The following is an 18,523-nucleotide window of genomic DNA, read 5'->3' as shown; positions in this document are numbered from 1 at the left end:
CTGTCACATAAATAAATAAAATCTTAAAAAAAAAAAAAAAAAAAAGAAGAGGTAGACTAGCCTAGAAAAAATGTGTGGTATCTTTCATGCCCCACCAGAAATCTCCCTACCAACACAGCTTCAAGTGAGGCGTTGATTTCTTCACTATTAAGGTCATTTTGCCTTCCTCTAAACTAAGTACCACAACTAGATTTACTACTGATGAAGTTATATTTCGACAACTATCATTCGTGTAAATGGTCATATACACAGGGTAACCACAGTCAGTAACCCTGAGGATCACTGACAACCAAATTTCTAATAAAAAAGTGGTATCGGCAAAGAAGATGGGCAGTAAAACCCACCAACAGTAAGTGGTAGGTTGGAGTAGCAAGGACTGCTACTTGGTCATTTCAACCAGATGTACTAGGCTGAAACTAGGTGATCAGATGAGTTAGGCAGTAACGAAGCTAGTTCTGCTCACTTTTAGACGAAAGATACAGGCTTTCCGTTATGACAGTTATTTAAGTCCTCTCTTCAGCTGAATCTCTTTCCTTGAGGGAGACATTCTTATCCACAAATTCCAGGTACTGATTTGATAGGCAAAGACTGATTATTTTCACTACCAACCCCCCCCCCCCACCGCCCAAGCCAAAAAAACACCCTACAGGGATAATACAGAAGAATTAGGAGTAAAAACTTTAAATTTGATGAAAAAACCCCTCTGCCTACAATATTAAGGTCACATACACTCACTATAATAGCAATTGAAATCTCTGAAACCACACTTCAAAGCAACAGGGCCTCCTCTCAGCTCTACATGTACGAAATACAATTAAAAGAATAATTAGGCTAAACTGACCTCTGTTTACCAGCTGAGAATAGAATTTATATGAGAGTCAAGGTCTACTACGAATAAAGGTCAAAACCCTTTTGACGTATTATTGAAAGCCCAGACACAGGAACCTACTACTGCAGCTACCAGAATATGACCAATATTTGTCTATAGAAGGGGCAATGGAAATCTGATCCTGAGTTACTTCTGCAAACCCACAGTCTTCAGTGAGGATGAGGTTGAACAGGCAATCTCATCCATTGCTAGAAGGAATATAAATTGATACAACCATCTTTTGGAAAACAATCTGGCAGCAAAGGTCAAGCATTTTTAATGATCACATTCTTTGACCTATTAACTCCACTTCTGGGAATCTACCTTTAAAAAATTCTAAATATATACTTAAGCTTTATTCACAAATTTTTCATAGGATTATTTATAATGATTCAAAAAACTAAAAATAGGGGCGCCTGGGTGGCGCAGTCGTTGAGCGTCTGCCTTCAGCTCAGGGCGTGATCCCGGTGTTATGGGATCGAGCCCCACATCAAGCTCCTCCGCTATGAGCCTGCTTCTTCCTCTCCCATTCCCCCTGCTTGTGTTCCCTCTCTCGCTGGCTGTATCTATCTCTGTCAAATAAATAAAATTAAAAAAAAAAACAAACTAAAAATAAGCTAAATATCTAATAAAAGCTTAGCATATTATATACTTATTTATATATACACAACATATTACATAACTAATAAGGTGACATTTTCAAAACACCATAATTACTTGAAAAAGTGTAACAGAAAGTGAGAAAAAAGTAACATACTTATTTATGATCACAACTATATTAAAAAACACTTAACCCATGACTGGCTGACCTGCACCCTACAACGGCACAGTGTCAAGCCCTATAAGATTGTATCAGCTAGGATAAGAAGCACAATAATCGTTACTTTTACAAAAAGGACTACTGTGACATACAAGTATTATATTATAAACATTTCTATATAAATATTGTAATCATGAGAACATCATTCTTATTTGCTGAACAAACTCTACAATGTAGAAGAAGAAAAAGTACAGGAACTCTTTCTGCTCAGCCTAGGTATCTCCAATATTTAAAACAGTAAGAGCAAAGTACTCATTCACTTAGAAGTCATTATAGTTTTACTATCACCATCATACAATGCTAATGTCTTATGTTTGTCCACTACTATGCAAAATAATGGTTGCTCTTCCCATAAAAATGTTTAACAGCCCGATGATCAAGGTTATGTTATGTTTAACGTATAGTTCCTACCCAGTTCCAGAAAATGATCCATTAATATTCATGCTGTAATTACTACACTACTTTAAAACAAAAAAAAGGAATTATCATATAAGTACTGATCATATATTAATGGTTTGAACTCTCACTACGTAACAGAATTGCCTTGAAGATTTCTTAAAAATGCTCTAGCACTAAGCCTCAAAGATTCTGCCTTAATTAGTCTCGGGTGATACCCAGGCATCAGAATTTTTTTAAGCTTCCAACGTGATATGCTGGGGCACCTAGCTGGCTCAGCTGGTAGAGCATTTGACTCTTGATTGTGAGTTTGAGCCCCACATTGGGTGCGGAGATTACTTAAAAAAAGAAAAAAAAAGAGAGAAAGCTACCTACGTGATGCTAATACGCAACTTGGATTAAGAACTACTGCCATAGATGATTTGTTCAAGACTGTTTATTAATAATGTTAGAAGAAATTTTAAAATAAAGAAAGCAGCCAATACTTACACTGAAACTTTCTAAGGTTGATTAATCCATGGTCTCTTATAATTCTAGGATGAAAACCACAATAATGTATATTATAATTAGTTCCACATCTAATGTCTTCCACATGCAGCTTTTCTTATACATCTGGAACACGATGAGGTGGCATACTGAGGTTCAAAGACATGACTCCTCACAAAGTTCTGAAGGGTAGTGAGTCTGCTAACATAATTTTAGGCTTTCAAGCATCATATATTTTTCCTCTCCTTGGACATGATGGACTCTCAGTTACTATTTGCTGGATGAATGAACGAGCACTCAAAAATACTGAAAAACAGGTCTATAACTTGGAATGAAACAGAAGGGAATCTGTGTCCGTGTCATAACAATTAACCTATTCAATTTAGGGAACTGATAATTGCGAGGTCATTTAAAGGAAGCGGCTAAACCATAAAGGGCGCCGTGATCACACATTCAACATTTACAACCATACATGTGTACATTCACAGAACGCTTTGAAGCTATTTGAAATAAATATTGTGCATGTTTAATGGAAGGGCCTCGGCATAAGATCTAACAGCATCCTCAACCACTGAGTTCCATGATACTGTCTAGCTCGAATTATGTGTTTTAAGCAAAAACAGAACTGAGCTAAACCATGCAGAGCTATGTCTGGAAGCTCTGATTTTATACCGCAGGTATTCATGACTAGTGATGAAGCTTCTCACAGGGGCAGCTGGGTAATCTTCCCCAGCACTTCGCAGAAGCTAACTCTAGACACACTTTAGGTCACAGCTTGGTCCCTCAAGAGTGCCTCCCAAGTCCTATTCCTCTTTTTTTGTTGTGATGCCACTGTGTTTCTAGGCTGTAACACGTGCGCACGACGATACACACGTATGCTCATACCCCTGCATACCCTTCCCTGCACTGTTAACGGTCTCTGTAATCTAACAGGGGTCTGGGATCCATAATTTCTCAGTCTGAATGTATGTTTTTTGTTCTGTTGCAAAGAGAAGGAGTAACTGAGAATGTCTGAAACTTGTTCAGAATTTCTTTGAAATCCTTTTAAATAAGCCTCCTCATAAAAAAATGAGCGGTTAGAATGAGAGCATTAAAAAAACCATAACAATTTGATAATACCTTGAATTTATCTTGTTCCTTTTTTCCTTAAAACAGTGCACCCATATTATTCAATGGTCATCATAACATCAAGAAAGGATAAGAAAGGAGGAGGTAAAAACAAACAAACAAAAGGACAAGTATTTTATCCGCATTTGACAGATGGAAACATTAAGGACCAAGGAAGATAAGTGTCTTCCTCGAGGTCACAAGACAAGCCACAAGTAGAATGTTCTTATGGCCTATATGTGGTCAATCAGTCCATACCTGAAAGAAGGCTGGATGGTTTTCTGTACTTACTTTTTTCGCCTTTGTCTCTCCTTTAACCTGGAATGATAGATATCTACTACAGCCATCTTCAGAGCTATAAACAAACACACACACACATAGATATGAAGCCAACACAAAAATAAATCTTTGACCCGAACTGTCTTAAACTTTGAACCTCATACTGCCAACTATTCCACACTCACTGTCTAGGCAATTCATCACTTGGAAACAAAAATATCCTAGGACACTGAATTTCTTTGTCAGTAAATTACACTGAAGATCTTTTTTCCCTATGTATATACTTATATGGCATTACCCTATAGGTAACAATTTCTGCTTTCTACTGAACACCTCTTTTGGCCATGACTTATTATGCATATTACTAGGTTTCATATAACAGGAGTCTGAAACTTTGGTCATACACGGGCTAGAAATTGCATCTATTAGAATAGTCATAAAAAGGAATATTGACTGGGGTTATAACCTCACAGGAGTAAGTTCAGGAGACAATATCAAAACAAGACTGATGTGAATAAGGTGCAGCAGAGACACTTTCCCAGAGTAGCAATTTTCAGTTGGGGAGCAACGACTATTTAGGGGATAGTTTTGCATTCAGTAGTGAAAATCTCTATGAAATGGCCTAACAACCCCAAAGCTATGCTCTGCTTTGTTGCCCATGTCCCAATCCTTTCCTGGCTTTAGCCTCATGTTAAAAATATGGGGAATTAGGAGAATACAGTCAGTAGACAGCAAAAGGTTTCATCAATACAATAGTTCTGGTTCTCTTTCTTTCCCTGGCCAGTTTTTCCAGCCTCGTTGTTCCTCAGTGCTCTGTTCTCATCTTTCTTTTCACCCCTCACCTTATTCCTATAAACTCAACCACTCCTATGGTTCCAAGTACCATCAAAATATATAATTTCAAACTCAGATATTTATTCTAAGCTCCAGACCCTATCTGGATATCTCTACTCACACGGTCCTCAGTTACAAACTTGTACTCTACCTCCTTCCCAAACCTCTGTTGTCCAAGACAGAAATCAGCCTGACCTCCCTCCCCTCCCTCCATATCCAGTCAGTCAGTGAGTCTTACCTATACTGAATGCTTCAGTCTGTCCCAGATTCATCTCTCCCTCTTTGTCTCTAATCCAATTCCTTAGCTCGGGTATCCTATCTCACCTAGATCACTGCACGTACTCTTTTAGTAACTCCAGTCCCACCTTATTCCAATGCAACCCTTCAAATGGTACCAGCGTAACGTTTTTAAGCATAATCCAATGGTGCATTTCCCCTGCTGACAATTTTTCAGTGGCTTCCCATCCACTTACGGGAGTTCAAACCCTCACATATTATACAAAACCCCTTATTGCCTTGAATCTCCCTATCTTCCCAGTCTCGTTTCCTACCATTCCTGCATATGCCCTATACCCCATGCATGCAAAACAATCTGCCCTCGTTCACACAGCTGCCAAGTACAGAGCAGGGATCCAAACCCCGACAGTCTGGTTCTAGAGCCTTAGAGTAGGAAAGACACTGAAATTGCCCAACATGTTTACTTTCTCTGTGAGAGTAGAGAAATCTGGCTTAACTAAAAATGAAATGAGTGTTTTAAAAAAAACCTCAGAAGTAAACAATTCCCACAGGCTTTTTATAATCTGAAGACCCTCTAGAGTTAAGAAATAAAGACCAACCATTAACAGCTCTAGAAGAAACTACGACTTGACACTGTGCTACACAAACCATTCTTAACTATAATCCATGGATTCTGAGGGAATCTATTTTTTTTTAATGATTTATTTATTTGAGAGAAAGAGAGAGAGGAAGAGAGAGCACAAGTGGGGGGGGGGCACAGGGAGAGAGAGAAGCAGACGCCCAGCCAAGTGGGGAGCCTGATAGGGGGCTTGATCCCAGGATGCAGACAGAGATCATGACCTGAGCTGAAGGCAGACGCTTAACCGACTGAGCCACGCAGGCACATGGATTCTGAAGGAATCTTAAAATTTAATGATCTCAGTAGATTCTGGAACTATCTTAATAACTTGTTATCCCCTTAAGGCTTTGTGTAAGTTGAGAGTCTGATGGGTTTTGTTTTAATTACCGAATGTATTCACAGAAGAAAGAGCACAACATAATGACCTGACACGTGTCCTTTGGAAAACTAAAATATGCTGTTCAGATGTTAGGTAATAAAATTTAACACACCAGCCGTGCAGCAAAGAATTTAGTTGTGTATGACAATCACGTCTTTCAGGACAGTAAGCCTACAGCCTCTGTAATACTGATAAACAAGAAAGGCAATATAATCTCATTGCTCATCAGAAGGATGTGAGGTACAAATTCAAGTTTAACCCATGGGGGCAATGAGTCAACACAGAGATTTGCACGTTCTCCTAGAGTAACTTTTTAAACGTTGTTTTCAAATATGTTCTTATTTGAAATGGACAAGTTAGATCAGCTTTTGCTGAACCTCTTCTCCCTATTCTACCTCCAGCTACCTTTCCCAGTAGTAGTCCCTGAGGGTAACACCATGGAACAGTCTGAAACCCACACTTTTGCTTCCTGAAACTAGATTTTAAGTCAGGAAAAAAATGCGAACAATCAAGCAAGAGAACAGTACACAATGGCTCATTACAATCACGAATTTCTTTTACTATATAAAAGAAGAGTTGAGTAACATACAGTTCTGAGGCACCGTCAATACAGTATCCCTGACAAAAATAATAGAAATAAATTCTGGATCCTCCATGCTGACTCGTTACTGTGAGGCTCACTGCTACCTGCCCTCAGGATAGTTTCATATTAGAAGGAAGAAATACCCACATCTAACAGGCAGGGCTACAAGCACATGCACTATGTATGTATGTAACTTCAATCACTGGGAAATGACCAGGAATACTTTTTCTAGGCCATTCTGCCTTGAGTCTGAGATAAAAATAACATAAATTCTATCTGGATGATCTGGAGAGGTAAGGGGATGCATTATTTTTTAAAGTTTAAGTATAAAGAAAAAAGTATTGGTTACTACGGATTTTCTTTGTTCGTTTCTAGTAAGTTCAAAAATTTATTTAAAGATTTTATTTAGGGGCGCCTGGGTGGCTCAGTCGGTTAAGCATCTGCCTTCGGCTCAGGTCATGATCCCAGGGTTCTGGGATTAAGTGTGGGGCTCCCTGCTCAGTAGGGAGTCTGCTTCTCCCTCTCCCTGCTCCCCTGCTCCTGCTGTCTCGCTATTGCTCTCTCTTTCAAATAAACAAAATCTTTAAAAATATATATAGATTTTATTTATTTGACAGAAAGAGAGAGAGCGTGCCCGCACGAGCAGGGGGAGAGACAGAGGGAGAAGCAGGCTCCCCGCTGAGCAGGGAGCTAGAAGTGGGGCTCCATCCCAGGATGCTTACCAGCCGAGCCACCCAGGCGATCCAGTAAGTTCAAAATTTAAACAACACTGCTTTGTTTTTCCTCACAACTGTCCATGACTCAAATAATATCAGATTCAAGATTTAAGGCAATGGTTTTCAAACTTTCTTTTAGGTAGCACAACTCTTTCTAGAAGTGAGCTCTTTCTTGAGGTAGAAGGTTGTTCCATATAGAAGCCCAGGTGCCATGACATACCCCCACCGTTTTCTAACACCCAGCTGTAGAATGGTAAGTTCTAGACTGCTGTGCTGGTGGAGATGCACTTGATATGCCTGTGTGGTGGAATAGGCAGGCAGGTGCAAACAGGGAGGAGACGATGTGTCTCTAACCAAACACAAGTTTTACAGTGGACTCTAACTCTTTTTCATATGAGAAACAGAACTTGGTAGTCAACAGTTCAAAGCAGGAGAAGCAAAAAAAAAAAAAAAAAAAAGGAGGAAAAAAATACGTAAACAGCTAACACACAACTGAGTACTTATCGCATTCTAAGCTCTTTGTGGGTCTCATCTTACTTACCTACCTAATAACAAGACGAGTTCAATAGGAAAAAAACGACTTGAAAATCCAGTGGAAATTACTGCTAATTCTGAAAACATATTTCTGTAATTTTTCTAAGATATTAACTTATCAGGTTGTTTCCTGAGATTTGTTTGGGAATGACTTAATTAACACAAGAAAAAAAAACAGCTGAAGAGACTACAAAAAAAATCTATAAAAACCGACCAATGGTTTCACTGCTTGGTTATTTCAATAGTTTGAACTGTGCAACTGGCTCTGGAGAACAAAGGGAAGGAAAGGCACACACAGAAACAAATGGGAGAACTGGAATTCTCCCAGAGGAAAAGGCACATTTGAAGCTGTCTCTTTTCTTTATAAAGTATACTCAGATAGCAGCAACTGATTATAAAATCTTAACTGCATGAATAACCCAGGGAGGACCACACCACAGCAGGCAGAACAGAAATGAGAAGGCAGACACTGAAAGAATGAGAATCCCTGGTTCACATTCTACTTAAAGTGACTGGAAGTTCCAGGAAAGCGGGCAAACAAAGAACCAGATATCATTGAAAACAAACAAAAACCACCCATAACCTATTCACTCCTGAAATCTCAGCTTTGGGAGAAGAATTGTCTCCCTGTGATTACACTGGGGACTGATAACAAAGTTTCTAAACGGCTGGCCTTAAAATATTTCAAGAAGTGGGCAGAAGTCAGAGGCAGTTCCTTCCCACTGCAGTGTATTTCTAACATTGTTCAAAATAGCTGGCAACATGTCTCTGTTTTCCTGACAGAAGGCACTTACTGCTTGCTTGGCAAGAAAACCAACTCAGAGACCTTAACTGCAGGGAAGCCAATCAAAATCCCTATTGCAACCACACAAGCACAAACCTGTGACTCAGGTATTCCCCAGAAGCAAAGCTTTGAAAAGTCATTTTCCCCAAAAGCTTCTGGGTCAAGATGGACACAAGTAATTCTGGGAAGGAAAGAAGACTATGTGACCTAATGGTTAAAGTCAGCAAGTAGGAAGCCATAGTTCCTTAAGGCCTTTGTGCGCTTTCCTGACTGTAAAATGGGAAAATATCTACCCCTACTTCTCAGCAATGTAGTTAAGCGATTGAAGATAACAAATGTGACATCTCACAAACACACACTCAAAACCCAGCAATAAAAATGCAAGGTTGTAAAGATGATAAATATTGTACAGTATAAACAACATGGACAGGAGATGGCTCTGTCACTAGCAGGTTATATGACCTTAGGCAAGTTACTTCATATTTCCATTCTTCAGTTTCCTCATCTATAAAATCGAGATGTGGATGATGATGATGATGATGATGGTGACAATAATGCCAAACTCATCAAGTTTTGTGAGGATTAAATGAGGTCACATGTGTGAAGGGCATAGAATGGTACCTGGCAGACAGTAAGGGCTGCATGTATCAGCTATTATTACTAATAGCATCGATGTCTAAAATGTCCTAAGCATAAAACTTTACATGCTTTACATGCCTTTAAAGGGAAGGGCACTGCCTATAAGAATAAGAGAGAAGCTAAGTATACGCAGTGACAGGGCCGGACCTCTAATCTACTAACCATTCAATTATCTAAAGGCTGACAATATGAGCCAAAGAAGTGAAAAAAAAAAAAAAAAGGTGGGGAGTATTCACGCGTGGCCAAGAAATTGTGCTGAAATTAGCTTTCCAAATAGAGGGAGAGTAATCTGTCCTAATGGGCAACCCTATGAAGTGTTGAAAACACCAACCCAACACACAGGAAGGAGCGCACAACGCCTGTTGCTTGCCTAAGTTATAGGACAGCAATGATTAGAAGATGCTGCACTCAGCGTTTTAGAACCTGTGAAACTCTGGGAAAGGAGACGCCACAAATCAAGGAGCAATTTTCCCAAATGAAAGCACACTGGGGAGAGACGGCCCACAGGAAAAAGGAACACCACTGTGCATCTACACCGAGATCCCAAACATACCAGGACACAGGAGAATGCCGAGTTATGAGTCTTCTGCATCGCTCTTTCTGAACCAGTAATTTCTGCTTGTTTCAATAAATACATGGTGGTGTCATTTAGGGACCCCAGAACTTCCTTATTTTCTTCCTCAGACACTGCTTCACTTGCAGTATCCTTTCCAGGCCCATTCTGAAAGCCTCTGGTATGGCTGGAATGCAATCAATTATCCCTCCATTGTATTCCAGGCCTCTATAATGGACCATTCAAACCCATCATATTAGACAAATTCCATGAATCACAGCAAACATTTTGGGTGAGGAAAAGAGCTTGGTGGCTTCGGCCCTGGGATGGAATATAAAACCCAGCCAAAGAGTTTGTTTCCTTGCAGTAGTTATGTAAGTAAGGGAACATAAAAGGAATGTTATTAACACTCAGTAATATTAAAAGTATAATGGTGTAATGGAATGGTAATAACACCAATCTCAATTACGTACCGTCTTTCATTGGAGACATTCACACTCTGACTAATCAGTGTTACCCCTTCTTTACTGGCAGTGGACACACACACACGCAAACAGCAAGCGAGATTGCAAGGACTTGCCCAAGATCACACAGTGACTCAGAAGCAGGCCTGAAGTAGAATCAGTGTCCTAATTTGCACAAAATATGGGCCCCTCTCTGTTCCAGGTGTGGTCAAAGAGCTCCTTCTCATTCCTTCCTGTCTCTGGCAAGAAAACCTCTCGCCACTGGGAGTGGGTTCCCAGTCCCTCCCCTTCAGTGAGTATTCTGGGGGAAAGTGTTCAGCTCAGGGGCCACACATACACAACACTGGACAGTGGGTCATGCCACCAGAGGAGCTAAGTAAGAACTCTAGACCATAAACAAAGGCTCTTTTTGTGGCACCAGCAAGTCACCCCTTTGATCTCAAGCACTGCTAACCCTCTTTCAAAGGTTAACATATTTTAAAAAGCACCCATCTGAACATCTTATAGTTTGCCACTAAGGGAGGGAAAAAGGAGGCAGGCCTTATTACTTACATTCTGTTCAAGCTGCTTATTGTAACAGTCAGTAACTGATGCTTTGATTCTCATGTTCAAATTAACTAGAATCAAGTGCCTCACCAGGCTGTAGAAATTACAGGAAGAACACAAAGAAACTAAAGTATGTTCTAGGTTTGAAATGCTAACTGAAACAAAAACTGCTAATCAACAGCTTCTTTCTGATTTTTTCCTGTTGCCCCTACTTAGTTACAGAAAGGACCGCAGTGTACCAGAAGAAACTGCAAACCTACAAAGAATGAAGAGTGAAATTAAATACCAACCATTACCATAGTTTTCTTGATAATGTGGAGGCTAAAGAATGAAGACCTTGGGAAGAAGTGATTCGGCAAGTCTCTGACATAGTTGAGCCATTACTGACATGAAAAATCCTGACTTTCAAAAGTTGGTACTTTTGAATAGTACTAAAAGGGAGATTATTTATGGAGCTACTTTTTTTTTCATTCTGAATAAGAAAGATGCAAGTCAGGAAACAATAGTATTTTAATTAAAGCTGGTGTGTCTGACCAACACTGAGAGGCAATCTGCACACGGCAGTCCAGGCACCACCGCCGCCAGAGGGGATAAAGACCAGCACGCCAGTTACTGGGCTGGAAAAGAAGAGACTGACGTGGAAGACTGAACAAATACAGTGTATCTAGTGAATGCTCAAGGAGTTTGCTTTCAAGCTTTCCTCTTTTAGCTCCATCTGCGTCACTTCCACTTTCCTCAAAGCTGTGTGGGAGAAAAGGGGAGGAATGAACTTTTGCGAAGAAAACAGCTCAAGAAATACGTAGACAGAAAATCCTGAAGGTAAAACTTTTATGAAGACTCTCTCTCAGTCTAAGATCTGGTGTAAGGGACACCTAAATGGCTCCTGTATGGAGAGAAGCAGCAAGTGACAGAGTATCAGTTTTTAGTGACGGAGTATCTGTTAATGCAATACAGAAACTTGATTTATAATTCCACAAGGATTCTACTTGCCTTTCCCACCTGGGATATAGATTTAAGGGAAAAAAAGAGATTCAATGAAAGTCTAACCCCCCACTTTTAAGAGCCCTGCTGGCATTAACTACTTACGTTATAACACAAGAATGGACACAAATCCTTAGAGGACTAATCTTAGGTGAGAATTCCGAAGTGCTAAGAATCAACAGTACGGAGAAACAAATTCCCTATCTTGGTCTAAAAACCCTTGAAGAACTTCCATTCTTTTCCCTGCTAAGTGAAATTTGGGGTAACAAATTACAGTGACCGTCTAGCGTCATCGGTTGCTACTGAAGTCCCAAAGCGTTCACACTGACTCCCTTCCTTCTAAGGAGGCAATGAGAGCCATTCAACCAACTACCTCCGTGTAGGCTTACCTCAGTCAAAAGAAAGATCACATAGTCCAAGACCAGGATACCAACCACCATTACATGATCCACATTCCCACCCTCATCACAAATGATCTTTTTCATTGTGGTCAAAACACAACAACAGGGTAAATTCAGCAACTTACCCCACCAGGTGTTGAGTCCCGTAAGGGCAGGGAACCTGTTTTATTCATCCTTATTCACTCCTAGCACCCAACACAGTGTCACCACGTACTTTACAATTGATAAAAACGTGTGCTGAAATAAAATGTTACCATGTAAAATGTCCGAGTCATCTTCAACAAAATCGATGTCTCTCAAGTCCCATTCTGCGTAATTGTCAAACTCCTGTTTGGGGGAAAAAAATTCCCACCCCAAACCCATCAGCTTTGAGTAATGCCTTCACAGTAGCCATGCTTTAGAAGCAAACAGAGAAGAAACAAACACTTGTTAAAAAGTACTGAATGGAGAAGTACATGGTCAGATACTACTGTAAGAAAGAAGAAGTCCTGGGAAAAATCTTGAGAGGCTTTCAGGCAGTAGAGACAGCAAAAATATGAGAAAGTTAGGAGTCCAGGAATAAAGCCAAACCTAGTGTGCTAAAAATTAAAAGTAATCTGTTATAAATCTAAATGAGAAATCTAACTCTGAATAGGCCATCAAGTATTTAGATAAGAACATCGTCTACATTAATTCATTTACCTTTCTACTACCTCCTGAGGGCTCTCTGTATTTGATATTGCTTATATAATTCAATGGGTAGATTTGTTCATATTCGACTCAACGAGTACAATTTGTAGCAGCAGTGTCTATGGGGTAGCTCTACAATATCAGCTGCCACGAACAAAATGCTGACCTGCGTATGACTGGCAAAATTATTTGTAGTCTGCTAAACTTCCAAATAATCTCCAGGAGCCTTGTGATGGTGGATCAGATGATAAATCAAGAGACTTGTAATTACTTTCACATGGCTTTTAACTCCATGGATGAACAAGGAACATACAGTTTTTATACACATTCATAATGCCTTATATACCTGTGATTACAGAACAGGGATCAGCAAACTACAGCCTATGTACCAATTTCAGCCCACTGCTTGTTTTTGTAAATAAAGTTTTACTGGAGCACAGGCATGTTCATTTGTTTACACATTACTTATGTTGCTTTTGCACAGTAATGGCAAAGTTTAGTTGCAACAGAGACTTGACAGTCTACAAAAAATATTTACTATCTGGTCCTTAAAGGAAAAAGTTTGCCAACCCCTGACATTGTACAACTTTGAAATGCCCGAGGGGTAGAATGAGAACCAGACTACACAAACCCCGTAAGGAAGTGAGAGCCATCATCTTTGCAACTTAAGAAATAGGTTCTTGGTGTGTAAAACTTTTACATTTTATATGTGAAAATGTTACAAATGAGAAAAGGCACTCAAATGGAAGAAAATGTGGCTGCGTAAGGCCCTATAAATCACAGTGCTTCGAAAATCTCTTTTTAGTGGTATGGGACCTACAGGTAAGAGATATAAGCCTCATGTGAAACAAAAACAAGTTTCTCCTACCTCGATGAAATCTGCTCGAGCTGGCATGTATCCTGCCATGTCCCGAGAAAGCAAGGAATCAAAGGTAGGTCGGGGAGGGTCATCTGCAGCTGGAAGAATTTAGGTTCTTAGTTAGATAATAAAATATTGGCATGAAAAAGTGACAGAGAGATCATCCTCATTTACACTCTGAAATATTTTTGTTTGGGAAAAAAACAGTGTCTGAGAGAATAAATAAAATTCAAAACATTTTTATAAAGGGAAAAGTGAGAAAGATAAAGTATTACAGAAACAGACTGGATTCTTAAAAAGGAAACTAAGACTTAGGGAATTCTCTAAATAAAATAGGGATATTCCTTCTGATTTGTGCTTTCTTAACATAATAGAAAACCAAGGATCTCCTCTTTCATATTACAGAACATAAGTATTTACCCTGTCTGCTTCAGTTCCCTTACCCCTTAGGACCAATATCAATTTACAAATCTCACCCAACTGAGCAAAAAAACCCCACAGGATTTGGAAGTTAGCTGGAATTGGGTCCCAGCTCTAATATCTTTTAGTCCCACGAGGCACAAATTATTTAACCTTTCTGAATCTGTTTCCTCATGTATAAAGCAAAAGCACTTGCTCTGCCTATCTCACTGGGTTGCTATGAGGAACAAATGATCTAATGGATCTGAAAACAAAATGCTACCATCCAAAGTGTTTTGCAAACAGGTACCATCAGGCTTTGAGTTAGTCAGCTATGAAACTGCTTCTACAGAGTCTGAGGAAAGGGGCGGGGAGGGCAGGGTGGGGGTGGTGGTGGTGGAGAAAACATTTGTATCTCATTACTTGTGCTTCTGGGAATCATTCAGCAAATATGTCCATTTATAATTCACCATGGTTTTAGTTATGTTTTGTTAGAAGACCCATGAGTCCCTTAGCCACATGAAATTAGAAAAAAAAAAAGTTCGCTATTACTATCATAACTAAGTGAACTAAACTAACAAACTGCTTCTTGGACTTAACACTGGGATGATTAATAATAATGAATCAAATACTGGACTCTCTTAAGTAACTAATACCTATAATAGTAAACCCTCCAAAGCATGGAAGCTTGGCTCATTTTGGACATCTTATCCGCAGAAGCATTAAAGTTGACGGACATGTTCTTAAGCCTCAGAGTGGGTGGGCCTACACACTGTCTCTGGGCACCGGGATTTCTGGTACGGAACTCCGACCCCTCCTTGCCCCATTATAGCCCTGACTCTCAGTATCTGCCATGCCAACTCCTCCCATCTTCCACAAGCTCCTCAGGTGCCCAAACCACTGTTTATCTGCTCCTGCAACAGGGCCGGACGATGAGCTAAGCATCTCTTACCAATACAGGGAGGACTTACACTGGAACGGAATGGCCGTGTCAGTAGTTTTTGCCTCCTCCGCTTGCTTCAGGTTCAGCAGGGTAGATGCAAACAGAGGGTTATTGATGAAATGCTTCATATAGTGCTTCTCACACTCCTCCTTGGTCTTGGTGCACATCTGATTGGCTACATCCTGCCTAGAGGATCGTGAGGAAGAGCGAGAGCTCTGACCATTTATACAGAGTGGTCAAAGCATGGTTTGTTCTTTCCATATTTTAAGTCCCATCTAAATAAATGTCTGGAAATTGTTACCTCCAAACCAGTATCATGGAGATATCAGCTGAACAACAAGAGAAATATAAGCTTAATATTGGTGTAATCTGATGTGCCAAATCAGATTCTATTCCAAGATACAAAAATATCAGAAAAGAACCTTCCTTTCCCCCAAAGGCAAGGAAGACCATTAGGAAATTTGTAAATTTCCGTGTGAGCTAGGCCTCAGGAAAAGAACTGCTATAATAAACCACTTCGGAACACTCAAAATGTACATAAGTACAGTTTCATATTTGCATAATGTTTTATAGTTTACAAAACACTTCACGTCAACAAACGTTTCTTTACTAGAGGCCACGCAGTAGGCTAGAAACATTCACGACGTAATTTAAGTTAATCCTAGTATTACCCATGTAGTGTTGAGTGCTTACTATCTCAGTGTCACAGATGAAAAAAAGAGGCCCAAAGAGATTAAGAAACTTGCTTGAGAAAATAAAACATGTAAGTGCACAAAGCCGGAATCTGTACTTCAGACTCCTGACTCCTAAGCCCAGATGCGGGAGGAGGAGAGGTGGAAGCTCTCCAAGTTCCCTCTTGACCTCTCTCCTCTCCAGTACTTCCCTTGCCCGTCTCCTAAGGCACCACTATGCTCTGCTTCGTGTACTCCAATCGTCCCCATATATATTTTGATTTCCCTACCGGATTATAAGCTTCTTGGGGGCAGGATACATGTCATAATTTTTAGCTCTACCACCCTCACCACCAAGATTAGTGTCTTACTCACAGCTGACAGAGAAACAATAGTCTCTTTTTTTGGATGGTCTTTACCAAGGAGGAAGGGGAACAGAGAGGACTAGTCCATTTTAGAACATCAGAATAGCAAGCAAAAAATGAAAAACTAGGCCTAAGATGATTAGCAAGCTCCTCACAAGTGATCACTTTTTCTATCTTCTTTGGTACTCCCCATAGTACACAATATTTTATGACGCTTACTAAATGCTGAATAAATACAAGCAAAATGTGAACTGAACTCCAAGTTTCCTTCTTCAGGGCCCTGGACACAATGGAGGTAGCACAGTATATTCTATGACTATTAGGACAGATTACTTATACTAGGAAGTAGGACAGGGAGGATCTAGTTAGGAGTCCTTCACTAATAAGCTATGTGATCATGAGGAATGATCTTAACTCCCTAAGCTTCAGATACTTCATGAACGAAATATAATTTAATAATGTCCCTACTATCTATTTCACAAAATGAAATCATCAGTGTGAAAGTATTCCCAAAAGGTAAAAGTGAAAGTGACAGTATTATTATTAGGTGGCATTGCCTCCTAGGGAAACAGCAATGACTGCTATTCAGTTCTGCCAGGCCTGGACTTATCTGCAAGCTAAAAAGAGGGAATGCAAGTAACAGGTCTCCCAAACTCAAGTCTCAAGTAAGCTATGGCCATCTACCTAAAGTCTGACTCACTTAAATGATGAGGGTATCTATAGTCAAGAAAAATTCCTAAAATCAGAAAGGAGCAATAACTAGTAAGTCTAAACTTCCCCAGTATTCAGAAAGAAAGAACCAACCTTCCCTGTGTTGATATATCCAAAGTGGCCTTTTAGAGCTGCCCAGTCATGGACAACTAAACATACCATATCTCTGTGAGGCATTTCAGCCATGGAAAATAACATGCAGAATGGAAGAGGACGTATCTCTAAGTCATGGGTCAACAGAAAAGTAACATATGGCCCCCAAACTCCTCTTTTTGAGGTTCCTCCCTTTACCCTCTCTGAGGTTCCTCCCTTTACCCTCTCTGAGCCCACTAGGGCAGGACAACCCTTAACACCAAGCTCTTACCAATTTCCAAAGCCACAGTCCATCACAGCTTCTAAAAGGGCCATTTCTTCTTGAGCGGTCCAGCTGGGGTCAAGAACAGGAAAATCTGAGGTCTAAGGAAGAAAAAGTTTTGCCTAAGAACAGATGCAGAAATGGAACCCAGCAACCTGAAATGTAATGCTAATTCATACTCAAATGACTGTCATTCTCATGGTTTTGAGAGGTACCTAAAGTATATTCTTATTAGTTGTCCATCTCTCCCACCTCTATTTCCACCATTAACTACAAGAACCTCCAATAAACATTATCACTCAGAAATGCCATGTAACTCATGTAGACATATATATTTTTGAAGATTTTACTTATTTAGTTAGAGAGAGAGAGTAAGCAAGGAGAGGGAATGGCAGAGGGAGAGGGAGAGAGAGAATCTCAAGCAGACTCCATGCCAAGCATGGAACCCAACATGGGGCTCAATCCCACGATCCTGAGACCATGACCTGAGCTGAAATGAAGAGCTGGACGCTTAATTGACTGAGCCGCCAGGCACCCCAAAATATTTTTTAAACTTAGCACAAATGTGGAGATAAATATTATAGTATCTCCCCATTTAGCTAAGAAAGAAGGCAATATAAATATGTGTATATTTATATACACATATAAACGATACATTTTTTAAAAAATGGTTACCTATGGGGAAGGGAGGAATAGAAGCTAAACCTCTCTGAATATTCCTTGTTTTATAGATCTGACTTTGAAATATAAATATTGTACATTAACTTCTAAATTTAAAATCCTAAGAGCCAAAAGCAAAATGTAACAAATAAACCTATGAGTTAATTTTAAGGCATAATCACAGAAATATCCCACATGACTTTAAAACACAGAGATTTGATTATATATCTCTAGTAGAATACCCCTTAGAAGTAAAAAGAACCGCCAAAAAAAAAAAGTCTTACACTGTTTTCAGGAGTGTTGGTATAGTTATCCTGAGGTTATTGTATGTGGATGTGTTATGAGATAAAGCAAGTAAGTAATCTCGCTGGTGTCATTGGGCAGCGGGATTTCTGGCTTGGGGTTTATAAAGATAGAGATATGAGATCTATGCTTATGTAAAAACCTTATAGTCTTATATTTGAATTGAAATTTTAGTATGAACTTACAATGTACTTTGTCTGAGAAGAATAATTTCCTAACACTGTTCGATGAAAAAGTCTGGAAACAATGACCAACCCAGTAGCAATGAACACTTCTAATGCCCAGTACACAGCCACTAAATACTGTTTCCCACTAAAGGAAACAGGGCTCTTTGAAGAAAGACCTGATTCTAGGTTCAAGTC

The 18,523-nt window shown here is 39.7% G+C and overlaps 1 protein-coding gene across 6 annotated transcripts in view; it reads right to left on the bottom strand.

Moving 5' to 3' along the window:
* TADA2A (transcriptional adaptor 2A) overlaps positions 1 to 18,523 on the bottom strand; it is a 68,420-nt gene that overhangs the window by 12,051 nt on the left and 37,846 nt on the right. For all 6 annotated transcript variants that reach the window (XM_026517546.4, XM_057317775.1, XM_048223460.2 and 3 more), the window contains 6 exons: positions 17,208 to 17,299; positions 15,125 to 15,282; positions 13,764 to 13,852; positions 12,481 to 12,553; positions 3,969 to 4,032; positions 2,574 to 2,617 (listed from right to left, as the gene is read on the bottom strand). In XM_026517546.4, the coding sequence (XP_026373331.1) occupies positions 2,574 to 2,617; positions 3,969 to 4,032; positions 12,481 to 12,553; positions 13,764 to 13,852; positions 15,125 to 15,282; positions 17,208 to 17,299 (520 nt within the window). The remainder of the gene's footprint in view (positions 1 to 2,573; positions 2,618 to 3,968; positions 4,033 to 12,480; positions 12,554 to 13,763; positions 13,853 to 15,124; positions 15,283 to 17,207; positions 17,300 to 18,523) is intronic.

This window comes from Ursus arctos, unplaced genomic scaffold (genome assembly GCF_023065955.2).
Source record: "Ursus arctos isolate Adak ecotype North America unplaced genomic scaffold, UrsArc2.0 scaffold_24, whole genome shotgun sequence".
NCBI classification, from domain to species: Eukaryota; Metazoa; Chordata; class Mammalia; order Carnivora; family Ursidae; genus Ursus; species Ursus arctos.
Note: the sequence above shows the minus strand (reverse complement) of the source record. Positions and strands in the feature narration are given on the sequence as shown.